The sequence below is a fragment of the Lotus japonicus genome, chromosome 4, assembly GCF_012489685.1.
Source record: "Lotus japonicus ecotype B-129 chromosome 4, LjGifu_v1.2".
Classification (NCBI taxonomy): domain Eukaryota; kingdom Viridiplantae; phylum Streptophyta; class Magnoliopsida; order Fabales; family Fabaceae; genus Lotus; species Lotus japonicus.
In genome coordinates, this window is record NC_080044.1 from 8,676,143 (window position 1) to 8,699,531 (window position 23,389).

General features: G+C 31.3%; 1 protein-coding gene across 2 annotated transcripts; it reads left to right on the forward strand.

Moving 5' to 3' along the window:
* The first annotated feature begins 14,469 nt into the window (after positions 1 to 14,469).
* On the forward strand, positions 14,470 to 22,414 carry LOC130711795 (BAG-associated GRAM protein 1). 2 transcript variants are annotated; one of them, XM_057561534.1, is made up of 18 exons: positions 14,470 to 14,885; positions 15,159 to 15,203; positions 15,351 to 15,448; positions 15,701 to 15,776; positions 16,588 to 16,716; positions 16,842 to 16,888; positions 17,017 to 17,137; positions 17,291 to 17,407; positions 17,807 to 17,836; positions 17,950 to 18,049; positions 18,508 to 18,614; positions 19,468 to 19,611; positions 19,688 to 19,792; positions 20,543 to 20,689; positions 20,894 to 20,947; positions 21,405 to 21,468; positions 21,904 to 21,965; positions 22,080 to 22,414. In XM_057561534.1, exons 1-18 carry the CDS (start codon positions 14,709 to 14,711, stop codon positions 22,197 to 22,199), a joined length of 1,743 nt encoding a protein of 580 aa, XP_057417517.1. In that variant the 5' UTR covers positions 14,470 to 14,708; the 3' UTR covers positions 22,200 to 22,414. The 2 variants fall into 2 exon arrangements, with proteins under 2 accessions (XP_057417517.1, XP_057417518.1); XM_057561535.1 differs by having other exon boundaries at positions 14,472 to 14,885; positions 15,140 to 15,203.
* Positions 22,415 to 23,389: the final 975 nt, after the last annotated feature.

Consider the following 23,389-nt stretch of genomic DNA (forward strand, 5'->3'; position numbering starts at 1 on the left):
AGTTCTTAGTCCGGTGAAGTCTAACAAAGACTATAAAATTGTGCTTCTTGGGAGACAACCCAAGCGATAGTTTTAGTTTTAGTTTTAATTTCATTTTCATTTTGCTTTCTTAATTCTAATAATTTTTATTTTTTTTTATTTTCGGTTTCGTAGTGTTAGTTTTGAAAAATAAAATGATAGAAAACGTTTCTGGAATTTCCTGCGCGGATTCTGCGCGGTTCCCAGGTATAAGTTCGCGCAAAAAAGTAGGTGTTTGTATTGTGATAGGGAAAAAAACTAAGTGTATAAGAGTGTGCGAGAGAGTGAGACTTGTTGTATGTGAGAGTTGAAAGAAAAAGTTTTAAAAAGTTTGTGTTTTAAGTGGTCACCACAAAGATGATGGTGAAAAGGGGAAGGAGGAGAGGGTTGAATCTGGAAGGAAGAGGAAGATGATTTTTTTAATTTCTGGATTTTAATTTTTGAGCTTTTATATTTTAGGTTTTAATATGATGTGGAATTTTAAAAAAAAAAATCGCCGCTAAAACCCGTGTTTTTGGTAGTGCTAGATATATAAAAGCAACGTGGAACTTATGACTCGTAAAATTTGAGACACATAGGCAAAAAACACACTTTGTCCTTAATTTGATTAAAGAAAATTCTACGGATCCAATTTGATGGAAAAAAAATTCATGGACTCAATTTGATACCCTTTACAATTTCAAGGACCAAAATGTTATTTAAGCCTTATTTAAAATATTATTTTAAATGTTATGAAAAAAGTACTTCATTTTTTTCATATTAATTTAATATGAGTGTATTTTCATGAAAAATATTCCTCTGTGTGAGTTTTTTACCTTGTAATCCCAACATACTTTTTAATATTAGTTTTAATATATTTTTATTTTATTTTATGTATTAATGTATTTTCATCTAAAATGTTCCGCCCCGTGAGAGTTTATTACCTATAATTTAAATATGAATAATTAAAGACTATAAAGTTATGAAAAGATATCTTCTTGGAAAGAGTTTAATGTAAAATGCACATGTCTCGTACGCAAATATTCATTATCAGATTTTGGTACAATATAATTTCAAAATATATATATATATATATATATTCCTAAAAATATTGAAATAGTTGGAAAAATTAGTTAAATTATATTAGAAGATATATTTTATATTAATTTTTATATGTAAGTATTTTTTAAAATTAGTTGTCAGGTGCGGTCCTTGTGGTTGGGTGAGTGTTTCTTTGGGGTTTTTTATTTTGGGAAGAGAGGGTTGTTGTTGTTTTGGGCCTTTTAGGAGTTATGTTCTAGTGGATTTTTTGATGTATAGGGAGCTTGAGCCTTTGATTTGAGTGGTGTATATCAATTTTTTGACAGAGTTGTTGCTCTTCCCTTTGATGTTTGATGAGGGCGAGCAGTCATTCTCTTTCATGAGATGGTTGCTCTTTTGTTGTTCCTTTCGTTAATATCAATATATCTTTCGCTTTCGAAAAAAAAAATATTTTCTTCATAATATGTAGGTACTAAATTTTAATATTTAAGTATAAAAAATACTAAAAATAATGTTTATTATAGCTATTTTTATTTTTAATATAAAAATATTCACTATGGGAGCTTTTATCATTTAATTTCATTGGAAGAATTCTCTCATGTAATTTGAACAATAATAAAAGTAGACTATATATAAATATGTAAAGCGTATATGAGGGACCAATAGGATATCGACACATCACCAAAAATCTACAACATAGACGTATCGCCAAAAATAACCATTGATATAGTAATAAAAAAATTGAATGGCTATGATTGTAGCCTAGAGGAGTGATATGAAGAGGTGCCACAAGGAGGAAAGAGTACATGAGGGACCAATAGGGCATCGACACATCACAAAAATCTACAACATATACGTATCGCCAAAAATAACCATTGATATAGTAATTAAAAATTTGAATGGCTATGATTTTAGCCTAGTGGAGTGATAGGAAGAGGCGGCACAAGGAGGAAAGAGTATATGAGGGACCAATAGGGTATCAACACATCGCCAAAAAGTTAGTGCATCGACGTATCACAAAAAAACACCATTGATATAATAATTAAAAAATTGAACGGCTACGATCATAGATGTGAAACTATAAAAATACCTTAGTTCTTCTCATTTTCCCATCCCTTATGAATCTATCTTCCTTGGCTCCCATCATTGTTGTGTAACTGCCCATTTTTTATCTTTCTTATCTCCCTGCTTGTTTTTCGAAGCAACATTGCTCGAACTAAACCCCACCTTTAAGACCTCACTACTATGCACATAACCATCCCCAAAATTGCTCATTCTCCCCCTTATTTCTCCACAAAAATTGTCTGAAATTCGCACATGTGATTCAGATCTACAAAAATAAGGCACTGTTGAGAGGTTTGTTTGATCATTCGTAAAATTCGATATTTCATTTTTGAAAATTTTTATATGCCAAAAAAGTTACTATGTTTCGATTTGATTTCACATTTTATGTTGCAATTATATACCATGAGGATCATGATTAATCAAGGAGAAACCCCCAAATCAATTTTAGTGATTATTTATTTGTGTTGGAGAAATTTTTATTACCTAAAAAATAGGGTTTCTGAAAATCGAAAAGATGTTTTATCTCACGGCGGCTCAGATCTCATTTGTTCCATAGTCGTAGAAGTGGCGGTGCATGCATGTCACGCAAGCTAGCCCCTCTGAATATCAATGGTATATTTATCATATAGATTAATTTAATAATAAAATCGAAATTGATAATTCATTTTCAAAAAATTTATTTGCAAAAATAATTTTATATATGCCTCGATTTGATTTCACATTTTATGCTTCAATTTTATAACATGAGGATCATGATTCATGAAGAAGAGAACCTTCAAATCGATTCTGATCATTGTTTGTTTGTGTTAGAGAAATTTGACATATGGATGATTAATCTCATCACGACGAATCAGAGTTCTGTGGTTCTATAGTTAATGGTGCAAGGCAAAAGGTGGAACTCCATTTTTGGTTGAAAGCAAGTCATAAAAGTGTCACATGCATGACACGTTGGATAGCCCCGATGAAGATCGATGGTATGTCTACAGTTTAAATTTTTTTATATGCATAAAAAAACATTATTTATATCTTGATTTGATATGATATTTAATGTTTCAATTTTATACAATCAGGATCATGACGGCTACTCACACTAGGTTTAAGAATTTTTTATAGTTTTGTATTAACTTTTTTATTTTTTTAGTCGTTTGCTTAAGGTTTTTTCCATTTTAAGAAGGTTTTAACTTTTAAGTGTTCGATTAAAGCTTTTTTGGTAATTATTTTTGTAAAATAATTATTTTTAGATTATAATAAAAGCTATTCGTAATATTTTTTAAATGATTTCTAGAATGAAATTCAAAAAAAATCATACTCATTTTGTTATCATATCACTAGCCTAGTTAACCACCGCCTTCTTCCTCTCTCACCACATAAACCAAACTAATTACTCAAACTCTGAAACTTTTTGTACAGATCAAATAAAGCAAGTAGAAAAATAAGGGTGTAAAAGTTGAAGAAATGATGATTTAATTTTCAAGAGTCTTGATCTAAGAAGAGGTCATTCTTGGGTGTCAGCTTACTGTTTCAAGCAACATATAAAAACTCAACCTTTATGACTGACATTACATCTTCAGTTGATCAGGTTTTGCATAGCGAATGGATGTTGTATGTTTCTTATAGAGTTTAACGCCTATTTCTCCTTTATATTGTCAAAAATGCCTAAAAAATGTTGAATAATTGTTTTATGATTGTAATAAGGTGCTCTTATAATCAATACAAAGTCAATATAGATTGCACACGTGAAAATCTAATGTATGTCTTATTAGTATACCATATATATTTGAGTTGAATGTTTTCTATTTGGATTTACTTGGAAATGTTGGTGAAGCCATGTAACTCTCCACCAACATCTTTAATCTTTAATCTTTAAGTATATATCCAGATCGGAAGCATCTAAGTCGAATTTGTCTTGCATGATAAAAAAAGCATACACAAGTTTTCCAAATGTAAATTATTTTTGGTTTTGATTACAAATTTATGGATTCTCATTAACACCTCATTACATTCATCCAACAGATATTAACATTTTTTAAAGTATATTTGACAACACCAAGAAGAAGATAGTCCGCAAAAACTCTATAGGAAACAACATCTATTTCACCATGCAAAGTCATGTCAACATAAGTGGAAATGTAAGTGATAAATACTTGTGTTTTCTCAAGCTGCTTGAAATAGTTAGTTGCAACCCGAGAATGACCTGCCCTTGATTAACGCTCTTGAAATAAATCTTTTAATATATGATATGTTTTATTATATCAGTTTGCTATCTTGAAACGAAGGTTTCATTTTTATTTTTATTTTTGAATCCTCTAGATTTTTCTTTTAATAATGACCTGGAATGTTGCCTTTACATGACTGAATGCATGTTTGGATCCTCTTGTAGAGGCAGATGCAGCAAAAAGAATAGTTATGGCTAGCTCTTTATGCAGTGTTTGTTTTTTATAAAATGAACTTGAACACGAGAATTAACTTAAGGAATAATCACACATGTAATACTTGAACCAACTACATGTGTATTAGATATTATGCTTGAGAATTTTAATATACTCATAATATTAAATAATTAATCGATGATTTTTACGTTGAACACTGACCTTTATAATGTATTAAAAATATTACATTGAGGTATTATATATATATATATATTAATAAAATTAAATATTCTATTTTTTACAAGTATTTTCCATTTTCAAAAATCAATGCTTTTACAATTTTTCACAATGTCTTATGATATATATTAAATATTATAGTTTATATTTATGTCATTAATTTTTCTTTCATATTTATCTTTTTGGGAAAGACTTTTTTAACCTTTTGACTGTTGCAGAAAAAAAGCTGATATTTTCTACTTCTGATTTCGCTCCTCCTCTCATCAATTTTTCAACTATATACATATGTCTTACCTCATTTCAATAATATTTTTTCCTAAATTATTTCACTATCTTTATATTATTAAGGGGCTTTTTAATTTGATAGTGAAACAATTTAGGAAAAAAACTTGTACTATTGAACTGAGTTAGGATGTATTTATATAGTGGAAAATGTGGTGATAGGAGGAGCGAACTCAAAAGAAGAAAATATCAATTTTTTTGCAATAGTCGAAAGGTAAAAAGTCTTTCCCAAAAAGATAAATATGAAAGAAAAATGAATTACATAAATATAAAGTATAATATTTGATATACATCATAAAACATCGTTGAACGTTGTAAAAGCATTGATTTAAAATAATGAAAAGTAGTTGTTAAAAATATAATTATTAATGTTATTAATATACATAATACTTCAAATATAATGTTTTGTTAGTAAGAATATCATCTACTGAGGCACTTTTAAAGCACTAACTGGAAAAGGTAAAAAAATTTGAAAAGAGTAGATCTTATTGAAATATAATAATCCATGAGAAAAACCTTCTCATGAGATACGCAAGAAGGTTAGTAACCAAAAAATGCCACCAAAGACTAAGAACTAAATACAAAAACAAAAACACTAAGGCAAAGCACCAGAACCCCTGAGCAAAACCCGCCTAAGGCCCTGCTTGTAGTGGAACTCCTCGCTTTGTGCTCCCTTCAAGTGTCATTTTTCTTTTTCTGTACTTGAAAAAATATGTATTATAAATATAATATTTGATTTCATAAAATCAAATTCATCAAATATAATATTTAGTACATTATAAATGTTAGTGTTCAATGTCAAAAAACATCGATTAATTATTTAATATTTTAAATATATTTTAAATTTCAAGCATAATATCTAATACAGTAACATGTGGTTGTTCAAGTAGTACATGTGTGATTATTTCCTAAGCTGACTCTCATGTTCAAGTTCATTTTATAAAAAAAACACTGCATAAAGAGCTAGCAATAACCATTCTTTTTGCAGTGTCTCCAGCTAAGACAAAATCCAAACACACATGCATTTCTTGTCGATCATTGACATTTAAAGCCGACATACGAGGTCCTTGATAAAAGAAAATCTAAAAGATTCAAAAATGAAAAGAAAAATGAAACCTTGGTTTTAACATAACAAACTGATATAATGAAACATTTTCCATATAAAAGATTTATTTGCCCCCAACTTTACCCACCTAGATAATACTAGTGACAGAAAACACAAATAGTCCACATACTTCAAATAAGTGTGGAAATTTACATGAGGAAGTCATTTTGACGGTTCCAAGTCAAACTTCTAAGACGTAAATTGTGCAAGTATTCACATGAGTAATTCGCAACATGAACTCTGAAAAGAGAGGAGAAAGAAGTGAGATGAAATGGTTAATAAAGCAAAAGAAAAAAAAAACAAATCAACCAACACACACAAAACCAAAGCTTTGATGCAACACCAACAAGAAAAGCTATACTATATGTGTATGTAAGAAAGAAGACAAATGTGGAGAAGAAATTAGAAAAGGCCACGAGAAAAAGGGGATGATTATGATGGTGATGTATGTATGTCCAGGAAGTTTTGTTTTCAAAATGAATTGTGTTAGGATGTCCTAATCGATAACTGGGTATGGATTTTAGGGTTGTTTAATGCATGGATTAATGTCAAATAATTCAATTTTGTGATTATAATGGTTCTGTTTTTATTTATGAGCTGAAGATATAAAATTATGAGCATTGGATAAACATTTTAGACATTATCCCAAGTATTGAATAACCCTATCAAAGATGAACCCAGAATAATTAAGATCTTTCATGAGAAATCAACTCACTTTTTTACTCGTTAGAAAATTGAAAAAACATTAAACTCATCTCATAATTGATGATTGGACGAACCCAATTTTCACAAATTGGGACTTGTGGGACCAAAATTGCTTATTGTCATCATGGGAGTCAAATAACACAATCATGATCGATCAAGTACCAAAAGTGGAATCAAGCCTTATTATAATAACACTCCCTACAAGTGGTAGGAGTAATGAAAAGATATCTTAAATATGAATGTATTTTCATGAAAAATATTCCTCCGTGTGAGAGTTTCTTACCCTGTAATCCCAACATACTTTTTAATATTAGTTTTAATATATTTTATTTTATTTTACGTATTAATGTATTTTCATATAAAATGTTCCTCGTTGTGAGAGTTTATTACCCTATAATTTAAGCATGAATAATTAAAGACTATAAACTTATGAAAAGATATCTTCTTGGAAAGAGTTTCATGTTAAATGCACACGTCTCGTACGCAAATATTCATTATCAGATTTTGGTACAATATAAATTCAATATATATATATATATATATTCTTAAAAATATTGAAATAGTTGGAAAAATTAGTTAAATTATATTAGAAGATATATAATATATAAGTATTTTTCTTATATTAGTTGTGTGGTGCGTCCTTGTGGTTTGGTGTGTGTTTCTTTGGGGGGGTGTTGTTTTGCGCCTTTTAGGAGTTATGTTATGACAGGCATTTTGCTGTATAGGGAGTTTGGGCCTTTGATGTGGGTGGTTTTTTTTTATAAGCCAATAATTATATTGAAGAGCAGTACATGAGTACTTCAACCCAATAAAAAAAGAAAAGAGCAAAGAAAATTAAACTCGAAAAAACACTCAAATAATCCCCTTGGAAGCTAGACTTTTTAAAAGATGTCTCATTAAAACCTTACTAGAAAAACCCCTTTGGGAAAAACCTAGACAAGGAAAAAGAGTACAAGACAAATAACATACTAATCCTGAAACAGAACACTCCTCCAAAATCATGTCCAAACTCTGCTATCAGTACCATATTTGCTAACCAACACAAACGAGCAAGTACCCACTGAATTACCCAGCAAACATTAAAACTAAAAAATTGCCACAAGATATCAGCCAAGGACCCCTCCAATGACCATAACGAGAAGCACACCAACCAAAATGCAAACACACAGAGCAGTTGTTTTTCACTCTGCTGTTTGATGAAGGCGAGCAGTCATTCTCTTTCATGAGATAGTTGTTCTTTTGTTGTTCCTTTTTATATTATCAATATATCTTTCGCTTTCGACAAAAATATTTTCTTAATAATATGTAGGTACTGAATTTTAATATTTAAGTATCCAAAAAAATACTAAAATTATGTTTAATATAGCTATTTTTTATTTTTAAAATAAAAATATTCTCCTGTGATTTTTCATTCACTATGGGAGCTTTTATCATTTTTTTTTTGAATAATTCTATTCTGTAATTTGAACAATAATAAAAGTAGACTATATATAAATATGTAAAGAGTATATGCGAGACCAATAGGGCATCGACACATCACCAAAAATCTACAACATAGACATATCGCAAAAAATAACCATTGATATAGTAATTAAAATTTTGAATGGCTAGGATTGTATCCTAGAGGAGTGATAGGAAGAGGCAGCATAAGGAGGAAATAGTACATGAAGGACCAATAGGGTATCAACACATCACCAAAAAGTTAGTGCATCGACGTATCCCAAAAAAACACCATTGATATAATAATTAAAAATTTGAACGGCTATGATCATAGATGTGAAACTATAAAAATACCTTAGTTCTTCTCCTTTTCTCATCCTTTAGGAATCTATCTTCCTTGGCCCCCATCATTGTTGTGTAACTGACCCATTTTTTATCTTTCTTATCACCCTGCCTTTTTTTCGAAGCAACATTGCTCGACCTAAACCCCACCATTAAGACCTCGCCACTATGCACACAACTATCCCCAAAAGTGCTCATTCTCCCCCTTATTTCTCCATAACAATTGTTTGAAATTCGCATATGTGATTCAGATCTACAAAAATAAGGCACCACAGAGAGGTTTGATTGATCATTCGTAAAATTCAATATTTCATTTTGGAAAATTTTTATATGCCAAAAAATGTTACTTATGTTTCGATTTGATTTCAGATTTTATTTTTCAATTATATACCATGAGGATCATGAGTAATCAAGGAGAAAACCCCAAATCAATTTTAGTGATTATTTATTTGTGTTGGAGAAATTTTAATTACCTAAAAAATAGGGTTTTTAAAAACCACAAAGATGTTTTATCTCACGGCGGCTTAAATCTCCTTTGCTCCATAGCTAATGGTGTAAAACAAACGGTGGTACTCTATTATTTGTTGAAAGTAAGTCATAGAAGTGGCAGCGCAAGCATGTATACATATGCCTCGATTTTATTTCACATTTTATGCTTCAATTTTATAACATGAGGATCGTGATTCATGAAGGAGAGAACCTTCAAATCAATTCCGATAATTGTTTATTTGTGTTAGAGAAATTTGACATATGAATGTTTAATCTCGTGACGACAAATCAAGGTTCTGCAGTTCTATAGCTAATGGTGCAAGGCAAAAGGTGGAACTCCATTTTTGGTTGAAAGCAAGTCATATAAGCGTCACATACATGCCACGTTGGATAGCTCCGATGAAGATCAATGGTATATATTTACAGTTTAAATTTTTTTATATGCATAAAAAAACATTATGTATATCTTGATTTGATATGATATGTTTCAGTTTTATACAATGAGGATCATGACGGCGGCTCAGATCTCCATGTTGGCTAGCCCAATTAAGACCAATGGTACATTCGTAATTTAAAATTAGTTTAAGATTAAGACTAGGTTTAAGAATTTTTTATAGTTTTGTACTAACTATTTTATTTTTTAGTCGTTTGTTTAAGTTTTTTCCAATTTTGAAGGTTTTAACTTTCGAGTGTTCGATTAAGACTTTTTTGGTAATTATTTTTGTAAAATAATTTCTTTTTAGATTATAATAAAAACTATTCGTAATATTTTTTAATAATTTCTAGAATAAAATTGAAAAAAAAAACATACTCATTTTTTTTATCATATCACTAGCCTAGTTAACCACTGCCTTCTTCCTCTCTCACCACTTAAACAAAAACAAACACCTCATAATTCTCATGTTCAACCTTATTTGGTATGTACAAAAAGTGGATATTTCACATGTACAAAAAGAATAGTTATGACTAGCTCTTTATGCGGTGTTTGTTTCTTATAAAATAAACTTGAACATGAGAATTAGCATAAGGAATAATCTCACATGTACTACTTGAACCAATTACCTGTTACCGTATTAGATATTATGCTTGAAAATTTTAATATACTTACAATATTAAATAATTAATCGACGCTTTTTTACGTCGAGCACTAACCTTTATAATGTATTAAATATTACATTTGATGGATTGATATTTTCATAACATTAAATATTATATTAATAATAAATATTTTTTTTTTTCAGTTAATGCTTTAAAACATGAGTTGGTACAACTTGAATAAAAGTGTTTAAGATGATATTTTTTCTACAAAAACATTATACTTGAGGTATTATATATATATATATATATATATATATATATTAATAACATTAAATATTCTATTTTTAAGAAGTATTTTCCATTTTTAAAAATCAATGATTTTACAATCTTTAACAATGATTTATGATGTATATTAAATATTATACTTTATATTTATGTCATTAATTTTTCTCTATCCTTTTGGGAAAGACATTTTTGACCTTTTGAATATTACAGAAAAAAGCTGATATTTTCTACTTTCGATTTCGCTCCTCGTCTCATCACATTTTCAACTATATAATGGTGTCTTACCTCATTTCAATAATAGTTTTTCCTAAATTATTTCACTGTCATTATATTGTTAAGGGACTTTTTAATTTGATAGTGGAACAATTTAGGAAAAAAGACTTTTACTATTGAACTCAGTTAAGATATCTTTATATAGTTGAAAATGTGGTGATAGGAGGAGCGAACTCAGAAGAAGAAAATATCAGTTTTTTTGGCAATAGTCGAAAGGTCAAAGAAGTCTTTTCCAAAAAGATAAATATGAAAAAATTAATTAAATAAATATAAAGTATAATATTTAATATACATCATAAAACATCATTGAAAGTTGCAAAAACATTGATTTAAAAAAATGAAAAATAGTTGTTAAAAATAGAATTATTAATGTTATTAATATACATAATACTTCAAATATAATGTTTTATTAGTAAAAATATCATCTACTGAGGCACTTTAAAAGCACTAACTGAAAAAAGGTAAAAAATAAATAAATCAGAAAGAGAAGATATTATTGAAAGATAATAATCCATGAGAACAACCTTCTCATGGGATAGGCAAGAAGTTTAGTAACCCAAAAGGCCACCAAAGACAAAGAACTAAATACAAAAGCTATGTTTGGCACGTTTAGCTGATAAGCTAGCTGAAAGCTGATAGCTGAAAAGCTAGCTCATAGCTGAAAGTTGATAAGCTAGCTGAAAGCTGAAAAACTACGTAATTGTAACAAAAGTGTTTGGTAAAACTAACTGTTGAACAAGCTGAAATTGTCAAATGACATAAAATGACATACTTGTATAATTATTTTTATATTTAACATTACTTTATTTTCACATTAATACCTATAGGATATTAATATTAAAATTATTATAACTTTAAATATTTTAATTTGACTCAATTTATTTATCATCTTAAATATAGGTTTTCCGAAGGAACAAAAAAAATCATCTTAAAAATATAATATTAATTTTTACTTATTCTATTTTAACATTAATACCTATATGGTGGAATTTTAATAAAATAATAAGGATAAAAATGACAATAAATTCAATAAGCTATAAGCTACCTCAGATAGCTTATAGCTTAAGGCCCCGTTTGGATAAACAGCTTAATTAAGCGCTTATGGCCATAAGCGCTTATGACATAAGCGCTTATTCATAAGCTATTTTCAAAAATTTATTGAAATAAATTAAAAATAAGCTGTGTATAAGCATAAGCTGTTTTTCATAAGCTATCCTGAGTAGCTTATGAAAATAAGCTGAAAATAGCTTATGGCAGACCATAAGCTGTTTGCATAAGCTCTCCCAAACACTGGCATAAGAGCTTATGCTGTCAGATAAGCTCAAATAAGCTCTTCCAAACTGGGCCTAAAGCTTTAAGCTACTGAAATAAGCTCCTTCACCAAACACTTTTATAGAGCTTTTAAGCTAGTCAAATAAGCTTTAAGCTAGTCAAATAAGCTATAAGCTAGCTGAAATGACATGCCAAACATAGCCAAAAGCAAAAACACTAAGGCAAAGCACTAGAACCCCTGAGTAAAACCCGCCCAAGGCCCTGCTTATAGTGGAACCCCTTGCTTTGCGCTCCCTTCAAGTGTCGTTTTTCTTTTTTTGTACTTGAAAAAATATTTATTATGAATATAATATTTAATTTTATAATATAAATTTCATCAAAATATTTAATACATTATAAATGCTAGTGTTTAACGTAAAAAAACAATCCATTAATTATTTAGTATTTTAAATAATTAAAATTTTCAAGCGTAATATCTAATACAGTAACATATGGTTGTTCAAGTAGTACATGTGTGACTATTTCTTAAGCTGACTCCCATGTTCAAGTTCATTTTATAAAAAACTCCGCATAAAGAGCTTGCCATAACCATTCTTTTTGCAGTGTCGGCATCTAAGACAAAATCCAAATATACATGCATTTCTTGCCACTGACATATAAAGCCGACATACGAGGTCCTTAATAAAAGAAAAATATAAAAGATTCAAAAATGAAAAGAAAAATGAAACCTTCGTTTCAACATAACAAACTGATAGAATGAAACATTTACCAGATTAGAAGATTTATTGCCCCCAACTTTACCCACCCAGATAATTCTAGTGACAGAAAACACAAATAATCCACATACTTAAAAAAGTGTGGAAATTTCCATGAGAAAGTCATTTTGACGGTTCCAAGTCAACCTTCCAAGACGTGAACTGTGCAAGTATTCACATGAGCAATTTGCAACATGAACTTTGAAAAGAGAGGAGAAAGAAGTGAGATGAAATGGTTAGTAAAGTAAAAGAAAAAATAATCAAATCAACCAACACACACAAAACCAAAGCTTTAATGCAACCACCAACGAGAAAAACTATAGTGTATGTGTATGTAAGAAAGAAGACACATGTAGAGAAGAGATTAGAAAAGGCTAGAAGAAAAAGGGGATGATGTATGTATGTACGAGAAGATTTTGTTTTCGAAATGAACTGTCTTAGGATGTTCTAATCGATAGTTGTGTATGTATTTTAGGGTTGTTAATGCATGGATTAATGTCAAATAATTCAATTTTGTGATGATAATGGTTATGTTTTTTTATGAGCCGAAGACATAAAATTATGTGCACTAGATAAACATTTTAGACATTATTCCAAGTATTGGACAACCCTATCGAAGATGAACCCATAATAATTAAGATCTTGTATGAGAAATCAACCCACTTTTTTACTCGTTAGAAAATTAAAAAATCATTAAACTCATCTCATAATCGATGACGGGATGGACCCAATTTTCACAAATTGGGACTTGTGGGACCAAAATTGCTTATTTTAATCATGGAGTCAAATCACACAATCATGATAGATCAAGTACCAAAAGTGGAATCAAGCCTTATTATAATAACACTCACTACAATTCTTATTTAAAATTTACACTCCACCTCGATTCCTTGCAAGAAGTTAATATCATCCAAAAAGTTGATGATAGAATATTTTATTAGGTTAAGGATCATATTAGTCACTGTGTTTGTAAAAACGTTTGATTTTGGTCCCTCAGTCAAAAAATCGCCAGTAACTGTATTATAAACCGCCAGTAACTGTAAAAAAACCTGCCACTAATCGTCATTTTTTGGCTAAGGGACCAAAATCAAACACTTTTACAAACACAAGGACTAATATGACCCTTAACCCTATTTTATTTAACTCAAAAGTTAGTTATTTTAAATATTTTAAAAAAAATTATCTAGATAAGTTTGAGATATTTTATTATATTATTTTCCTTTACATGTATTGCTTACCCATGTTTTAGGACTATTTCGCTAGTCTTTTACATTTAGTTTAATAAGTTAATTAAGGTATTTTATTCAATTTTTTATGCATTTAGGTCTCCATTCTTATATTTCTTGGTTATTTGAGGAGTTCTATAAATTTATTAGGTATTTATAGGTTATTTAGGTAAGTTTATCTTTAATCGATGCACTTATTACTAATGAGGGCATCTATGTTCTAGAGTTCAAAGCAGGATGTCTTGATGAGAACTTGGGAGTTGCTAATGCGACAGATGGTGATTTGATGTGACGTTTCAAGATTGTAGCAGATGAGTCAGAAAGACACCATTTCCAACGAAGTAAATTTAGAGGACCTTGGGGCGTAAAAAGACACAATCCCCTCAATCCTTGAAGGCTTGATGTCTTGTGGGCTTGTGTACCGACATGAGCGATGAATGGCGCTAGGCGACCTAGGAACAAATGAACAATGTAATAATAAATCAGTATATTTAATTAGAAATTAAACAAGAAAATCATGCCATGTCCATACTCCATCGTGGCCGTTTTAATTGCGAAAAGCCAAAGACGAGTGCGGTTGTCTCCGCCAACGGTCCAAGTTTGACTCCCTCGTTCTCTCCCCCTTCATATAATTCAACTTCCCTCTCTTCTTCTTCGATTCCCATTCCACATTTTCCACATTCTCTCTCTTTTTTTCATGGCCTCACCTTCAGATTCTCTAAACCCTAGAACTTCTTCAACGCTCGATTTCAATTTCAATTTCGATTTCGCTTCTTGATCGGCGATCATGTCCGTTACCATGGATTTCGCCCTTCTCGGTTTCCTCTTCCCTTCGCTCTGGGAGATCCAAGTCGCCCTCGCCGCCGCTCTCTTCGCCATCCTCGCCTACCGCTTCTTCACCTTCAGAACCGCTGACTCCTCCGCCGATCGCTCGCTTTCCGACCATTCCGCCGACGACGACAAGGTTAATTTCGTCATTTTCTTCCTTGCCGCGCTCAAAATCACGCGGGGAAATTCTTCGTTTTTTACAATTCTTTCCTTATTAGTGTTCTTCTCACAGTTACTTTTTTCATTCTTTACAATTATAATCTTTGCTTTAAGTTCAATTTCTATATGAACGAAAGGTGATAGTGTTATGTTGTGTAACTAAATGGGTCAGCAACATTTTCAAGTGAGTTGCTTGATTCGTGGAGTAATTTTTAACTTGTTGACATGCAGTTCTGCACTTATTTTGTAGATCGGCTTGAAAGGAGATTCTGCCAGTTCGGGGTATTTGATCAAGGTATTTTAGGTTTCTACCAATGTTTAGTATGCAACATCTTTCTTAGAGGAGGCAAATTGCGTTCAATTTTTGTGTATGTGTGTTTGGGAAATTATTGATATATGGCTTTTCTTTCTTTCTTGCTTGCTTTTTACTTTCTCTTTGTAGTTGGAACTATTGGCTGCGAAGAATCTTGTTGCTGCTAACTTAAATGGCACGTCGGACCCTTATGTTATCATCACATGTGGGAATGAAAAGCGATTCAGGTTTAATGCTCTACCTTTCTTTTCCCCACTCTTCATTGGAATCTTCTTTTCTAAATAGTTTTGGAGCTAGAAGAGAAATTTGTTAGTGTCTGGGTCAATTTCCTGTAGAATTTAGGAAATTGTGGATATACTAGGTTGTAGATTTCAGGTCTGTGCTTTGCATATATTGCAATGTTTGTTTGATTCAATAGTTTATACTAGGTTTAGGTTTTACTCTATTAGGATAGTTGATCTTCTGGTGTGCTGATGCAGTTCCATGGTCCCTGGTTCAAGAAATCCTATGTGGGGTGAGGAGTTCAATTTCTCCGTTGATGAACTTCCTGTCCAGGTAACCGTTGAAAATTGGTCTCAGTAATTTGAGATTCAGTTCTTATCTGAGCCGACTGCTGCGTGATATTCAACCTATTCTTGCCATTAAGTGACATATATTTTCTGGTATAATTGTGAAAGTTGTCTTCTAAGAACATGATTGGTATTTTGGTCGCCCTTTAACTGGACTTATGTTCTTTCAGAGGACATGATTGGTATTTTGGTCGCCCATTTCATACAAGTAATTTATATTTTGGCAGTTGATAAATACAATTTATTTTTAATTCGTCCTCCATTGAAATAGGTCTGAGTGTCATTTCTGTTGAGAGAGAAAATAAAAAGAGGAAAACGAGAGGCGTGTGGGAATTCCATGTGTCTTAAGTCTTAACTTCACAGCTGAGCAATGTTACAGAGATACTACTGTATTATCAACATAATATTATCTTATTTAGATTCTTTCTAACAATTTCATTGTCATTGTAATTGATAATCTTTTACTTATTGGACTTGAGATTGTTTTAGTCTTTTGATTAGTTTGTCTGCTGCATGCCCATCTGTATTCTAGTTGTGTTTTTCTTTTTCTAGTAGTTTTCTTTTTTAAATTCTCCAACGAAAAATATGATGAGAAGAATACTGAAAATAAATATACCTATGCATATGTTGTTTTGTTAATCATAGCAGTCAAAACATAATGTTTTGAGCATTTCCTCAGATTGATGTTTCCACGCATAAATCATAATAACACTTTACTTCTTAATTTCCTGAATAAGTCTGTTATGTACTTATGTAGGTTTTCATGAAACTGACCTCTTTCCCTGCTGACGTAGCAGATCAATGTCACAATTTATGATTGGGATATAATTTGGAAAAGTGCTGTTCTTGGTTCTGTGACTGTTCCGGTTGAAAGTGAAGGCCAAACTGGCGCTGTATGGCATGCTTTGGATAGCTCATCAGGGCAGGTAATACCTGCATTCAGAAGAAATGTTTTGTGGTTTTGTAGTGTTTATTTGACTTTTAGATGTATGACCTGCTAGCACCTTTTTATACCTCAAGTACCATTATAGATCTGTTAATTGAATGTCAGGTTTGCCTTCATATAAAAACAAGAAAACACTCTTCGGATTCTTCCAGGTAGGATTTTTAGTTTTATAATTAATCTGTTTATTAATTTACAATTCCTTTTAGTGGTCCAAAATACTTTTGCACTGTAATTATAATTATATGCTGAATACTTATTTATTGATTTACTTGACTGATAGAATGAATGGTTATGGTGGAGCCAACACTCGAAGAAGAATGCCCTTGGAAAAACAGGGGCCCACTGTAGTTTATCAAAAGCCAGGGCTTCTTCAAACAATATTTGATCTTCTTCCAGATGAGGTACCAACAGAAATTAAATTTATCGGGTTTTATTAAAAATTATCAGCATGGTCTTTTTTCTGAGATATAAACATTTATATGTGTACACCTGTGTTTTCTAGTTCTTTTATACAATTGTGTTTGTGGATCTTACATATGAAGTATCTTTTCTAGGTTGTCGAGCATAGTTATTCATGTGCACTTGAGAGGTCATTCTTGTATCATGGTCGAATGTATGTCTCTGCATGGCACATTTGTTTCCATTCCAATGTGTTCTCAAAGCAAATGAAGGTCAGACTATACTTCTATAGTTGTCTTTTACCACAATTGAGTATACATTATAGCATACATTATTACTTGTTTGACGAGGTTGATCCATCACCCATGTTGGCTGCTTCATTTTAAATTTTTTAATATTCTTAGTGTTTTTCAGAGATTGATAACAATTGAGTTTTGGCTGGACTTTTATTTCCTGAAACTTTATTGTTAATAATATATATATATATATATATATATATATGACTTTAGAGGAACAATCCCTTTTCTACTGATCAACACTACCAATCTTTTATTTATTGTTGATTCCTTGGATTTTGTATTTATAATGTCTTTTCCTTTTATATATAATGTATTTTATTTGATGGTAGTAATTAAAAGTATGATTTTCTTTTTTTGGGATATATTTGATAGGTGGTTATTCCATTTGAAGATATAGATGAGGTACTACTTCTATTTTCTTTTTTTTCTTTCTCCCTCCCCACCCAACTTCATATCTCAGATTCTCAGTTACATTAAAACTTACATCTGGTGCAATTATTCTGCTTTCTCTTAAGATTCGAAGGAGTCAACATGCATTTATTAATCCTGCTATAACAATTATTCTTCGTATGGGTGCTGGTGGACATGGTGTCCCTCCTCTAGGAAGTCCTGATGGTTAGTAATTTGTTCAAACATTATTTCATTATTCATTTTCTTGGGGGAACTCTTAAATTTCTTTTTATGATCAAATGCTTATTCAGATACTTTCATAAAAAACCAATTAAACTAAACTTCACATATTGCATGGGCTTGGTTCTTTTTGTCTGTGTAGTTATAGATGTATCACAATTACGTTTGGTGCACGAAGGATTTCCTTTATTGTTGACTGACTCCGATGCTTTCTTTATGATTGGCCTCTAAATATTCTGCTGGCTCTCTTTTTTCTTGTCAAAATATTAAAGAAATTACAGAATGATGCTGTTTTTTTTTTTTTTAATCCTGGAAATCTTTCTTTTATGAAATGTTGACGACTGTTTTTATTTAGGGTATAAAAGTGTATACCAAGTTTAATCACAGACGATGATGACCTTTGTAAGATGATTTGACTAGATCTTCATTTTTCTTAATTTCAGGTAGAGTCAGATATAAATTTGCATCATTTTGGAACAGAAATCATGCCTTCAGAAACCTACAGCGTGCAGCAAAGAATTTCCATGAAATGTTGGAAGCTGAGAAGAAGGTTATTTACGGTTCTTTCTTTTAATCAATTTGGCCTTGTTTATTTGTATTACAAAATTAAAATCTATTTTTTCAACCATATGCTTCTTATTATAGAATCTGCGAAATATTGAAATTAGGCATAATACCTTCACACCATGTTGTACATTGGCAACACATTATGAAATTGATGAATCATATGCTCCAGAGAACTAATTTTGTCCAATTGTTCTGCTCCACCGTGTTGAAACTTTGGGGCTACTGGTTTAAAAATCGTTAGCTATCTTAAGAAATGGAAAGTAGTCAGTGTTTACTTCTTTTAAGAACTTAATGATTATTACTGCATTTTTCTTTTCTCTCGGCTAATTTTAGGCTGCACTTAGTATCATGAAATCATAAATTAATAGTTTGTGACACCTTGGTACAAAGTTGATTGAGTATATAATAAAACTTAAAACACCATAAAGTTGAGTTGTCATTTGGACAAACTGCAGTTATTATTACTTTCCTTTGCCTTACATAGATTCTTGTTTTTTCTGAAATGAAAGAAAGACCATATACCATTGCTTGCCCTTTATTTTGTAATTTTTCTCCTTTTGTTTGCAACTTTTTATTTTATAATTGTAGAAGAGCATAGGTTGTAGTCATTAACCAAAAGTGAAGATGAAGATTATAGAGGACAAAGATGTCCATATATTCTGAATAGATAAACTGTTTGTCTCTCCAGAATATGAATTTATAAAATTCTTTTGATATATACATTGGTTTTTTGATTATAAATGAATTTTACCTCAAAATTTCTGGATAAATTGGAAACAATTTTATGTGATTCTGTAATATTTAGAACCCTTACAGATTCAGTGCTTGTTATACAGGAAAATGCTGAATCAGAACTACGTGCACATAGCAGTTCTGTCAAACGAAGTAAGATACCAGATAGGGTTCCTCAAGCTAGCTTGCCAAAAACTGGAAAACATCAGCCTTTTACCAAAGAAGAGGCTTTAGTTGGTATATACAATGTATGCGTCATTTTCTCATTTTGTCTTCATGAGTTTAACTACAGTATGTAACTACTAACTTGTGATCCTCCTTCAGGATGTTTTTCCCTGCACAGCTGAGCAGTTTTTTAACTTATTATTAAATGATGGTTCAAAATTTACTGGCAAGTATCGTTCAGTACGAAAAGATACTAATCTTGTGGTAAGTTTTCTTCAATTGCTATTGTTATTCTTGTTATATAGGTTCTCAATTTTCAAATGGGTTAGAAGAGCGAAACCAAATGTGAAATAGTAAAAATCTTTTTCACATTGCTCTATGCTTGGTGACTGATATCATGCATCCTAGTTTGGCTTTTTCTTAAATCGATAAACCCTTTAGGTCTTCTATTGTTTTAAGCGATGTTAGATGTACTGTTCATGATGATTCAAATTAAGGCACTTTATCTTCAGTTTGAAAATTTTGAATCTTTGTGATCCACATAATATACCTTTCTTGTGTTAGATGTTTTACGAGACCCCTGAATTCTGATTCAGAATACTGAACCCCACATTTGGAGAGTAAAGCCGAGGAAATTTTGGAATAAGTAGCAGGGGAGTAAACTAGTTAAAGATGTGTCTGCCAATGGGATTTTAAGGCAGTTGGTTCATGTGGTATGAGAGTCTTAATAACCATATGGTCTAGAGGTTGATTCTTACTGACTCCATTCTTAAAAAAAAAAGTTGAAATTGAAATATAGGGCAAGTGGGCCTATGCACTGTCTTCACCCTAAGCCCAAAGGGCTTTCATGTGAGGGGACTTGTTTGAAATATAATAAAAAAGCCATTTCTTCTCCTAACAACTTAAGTACTTTAGGTAGGTGGTTCTTAACATCTTGCATGGATATAAATTTTGATAACCAAGTGGTATCCTGTTTTTAAGTTGTTGATTTTTTCTGTGGTATGCTTTTTTCAGATGGGACAGTGGCATACAGCAGATGAATATGATGGTCAAGTCCGAGAGATAACCTTCAGATCCCTATGTAACAGCCCCATGTGCCCTCCGGACACAGCCATGACTGAGTTTCAACATCATGTCCTATCACCAGACAAGAAAAACCTGGTTAGAGACTATGGCTTGAATTTTCTTGTCAGGATATAACAATTATGTTATCTTTTGTGGTCTAGTTAACTTCCTTTGCTTTCGCAATGCAAATCCTACTATATCGCCCCCCCCCCCCCCCCTCAAAAAAAAAACCAAAGATAAAGAATAAACCCAAAGCTTCTTGCCTGTGCAAGTCTAATGGGATTTTGTGACTTATTTTAGGTGTTTGAGACTGTGCAGCAGGCCCATGATGTTCCATTTGGGTCGTATTTTGAGGTATGGCATACTTGGGATATCATATATGGTCCGCTCTGCTTTATTTGTTAACTTTTTTCATTTAGCTTTTGTTCCTGAGATGACTTTTTTTTATCATTCATCACTTTAATAGAGGCATATGTGATATATGCTGTCAAGAACCTCATAATTTGCTACAAGTAAATGAGAAAACTCATATTTATAGTAACAGTTTTTGACAGCCTAACTGAACTCTAACAGGCTTAACAGCCACATTAAAACTGTAATAATACAAGGCTTGAACTGACATCTAGAAATCTAAATGGCTACACCTCTGATAATTTGAACTTTGAAGTATTACAGTTAGTCTAATGAATCAAGTAGATGAGAAAGCATACAAATAATCATTGCATTATCTTTGCCCTCTGTTTCCCAACATATTTATTCTAATATTTATATTTTTCTGACAAAAGATGACACCATGTTTTCGGTCAAACAGGTACATTGTAAATGGAGTTTGGAGACAACTAATGAAAGTTCATGTACACTGGACATTAAAGTGGGTAAGTTTTGGTTATTACCCTGAATATTGCACCACTATACTTTTCATTCCTTCTTTAAGTCTGTCATTGATGATGCAGTCCTCTGCTTATCACCAACCACGAATAAGTGTGATTATGATGACACAATATTATTTGATTTTGTTGTAGATCTAAAGCCCTTGTGAATGCTTCCTCTTTGTGCTATCTGCATGAAATACAGTCACCCAAATAAATATTAGAGTCTTTGGCATATCTGATAGATGCTTCAATATAGAAACAGAGATTTATTTACGTATCTATTGATTTATTTGTGTCTATGTGGGTTACCTACCTATCACTGAGAATCATTAGGGTCATTTTTAATTAAAAAGTAAAATCTGGCTTAATTCCATCCTCCACATCATTGTACTCTTGTTCACGACTAAGGATGAGCAAATGTGTGAATTGTTTCTGCAGGTGCACATTTCAAGAAGTGGTGTGTGATGCAAGGAAAAATAAAGTCAGGGGCAGTCAATGAGGTTGGTCTATCTTTGATTGATAAAAAAGTTGTTGCATTATTACTATTATTATCTTCATACTGTTGGTATCTGCAGCTTTTAATTAATGAAAAAAATTGCTGTTTATCTATGTAGTACAAGAAAGAAGTTGATGTGATGTTAGATGTTGCTCGTTCATATATCAAGTCTCATGCTTCTGGTGATGAGGACGATAAGGCCTCTTCGTCTCCTGCAGTGGCAGCTCTGGAAAATTAATATTCCTTTAAACCTCACTATAGGATTTAATTTATCTGTACAATATTGTAATTTCCTTTTTCTTTTGTTTTTTAATTCTTGTAAGGCAGTGCAGAAATATATGTATATTTTTTACAGCAATAGGTTGTGTCTCAATTGGCAACTTTCACCTTGCCATGGTGTTTCAATGGTTGTTCTTGAAACGAGTGTGATAAATGAAAATTTCTTTGTTTCAATGGTTGTTCTTGAAACGCATGTGTGATAAATGAAAATTTCTGTTTTTGTTTTTTGTCAGCACTACATTCCATTTTCGTTTCAATAGAAATCACATGAACTGCCCAGCACTCCAGTTGATAAAGATTTTCTTGTTTAGAAGTTCTCAAGATTGGTAGGCAAATGCTTTCTGGTTTTAAGTAACACGATAGTTCTAAATAATGAATTCATGCCATGGGCATTTTATAAAAGCTTAGTCGATAAAGCGCATGTTTGGAAAATTTTATAAAGTCATCAATTTTGGAAAAAGTTTATGTAAGTAGTTTCTGAGTGTTTAGTTTTGAAGAAAGAAAAGATGATTCGAACATATTGCTTTTCTTATATAATGGTTGTATTTTTCTTTTTGAGAGATAAGATTGGCGATATTCAACCCTAATAAAGTGGTAAAGAGCAATATAATTGAGTACCACAAATAGCACTGTCGATTACTCTAATAAACTTAAACATTTAACATAAAAAAACACTCATCACTACTACACAAGGTAAAATTGTATAAAGGTAAAATTGTATAAGTTCAAATAATATTGTAGATAAGGAAGCCTGTGAATGGTTTTCTTTGAGGGCTTTTTTCTTTGTAGATAATATTTTGACAAAATTGAAACTCATAACATCTTAAAATGATTTTGCCCAAAGATAACCTTTTTACGATATTATTATATTAATAGTGAAGCCTATGAATGGTTTCTTTAAGGGGGTTTTTCTAAAATAATACAAAAAAATCACCTAAAAATTGCACTTTGGAAAATATTTATCAAGTTGAGATTTTTTTTTTTTGCGAAGTAGGACGCTGATGTATGGGGTGCCTCCTCCACGTTAGAAACTAAGATCAATATCAAAACATAATTATTATATTTGATTGTAAAATTGGAACTAGGAAACTCTCCCCCAGCCTCAGTCAACATAATAACTATGTTGGTATTGATCTTAGCTTCTAGTGT

Bases quoted from the DNA above. Each gene is read 5' to 3' on its own strand.
- LOC130711795 (XM_057561534.1), top strand. From the start codon at position 14,709: ATGTCCGTTACCATGGATTTCGCCCTTCTCGGTTTCCTCTTCCCTTCG. The intron at 15,777-16,587 runs GTAACCGTTGAA...CTGACGTAGCAG, and splicing joins TTGATGAACTTCCTGTCCAG to ATCAATGTCACAATTTATGA. The intron at 18,050-18,507 runs GTTAGTAATTTG...TCTTAATTTCAG, and splicing joins TCCTCTAGGAAGTCCTGATG to GTAGAGTCAGATATAAATTT.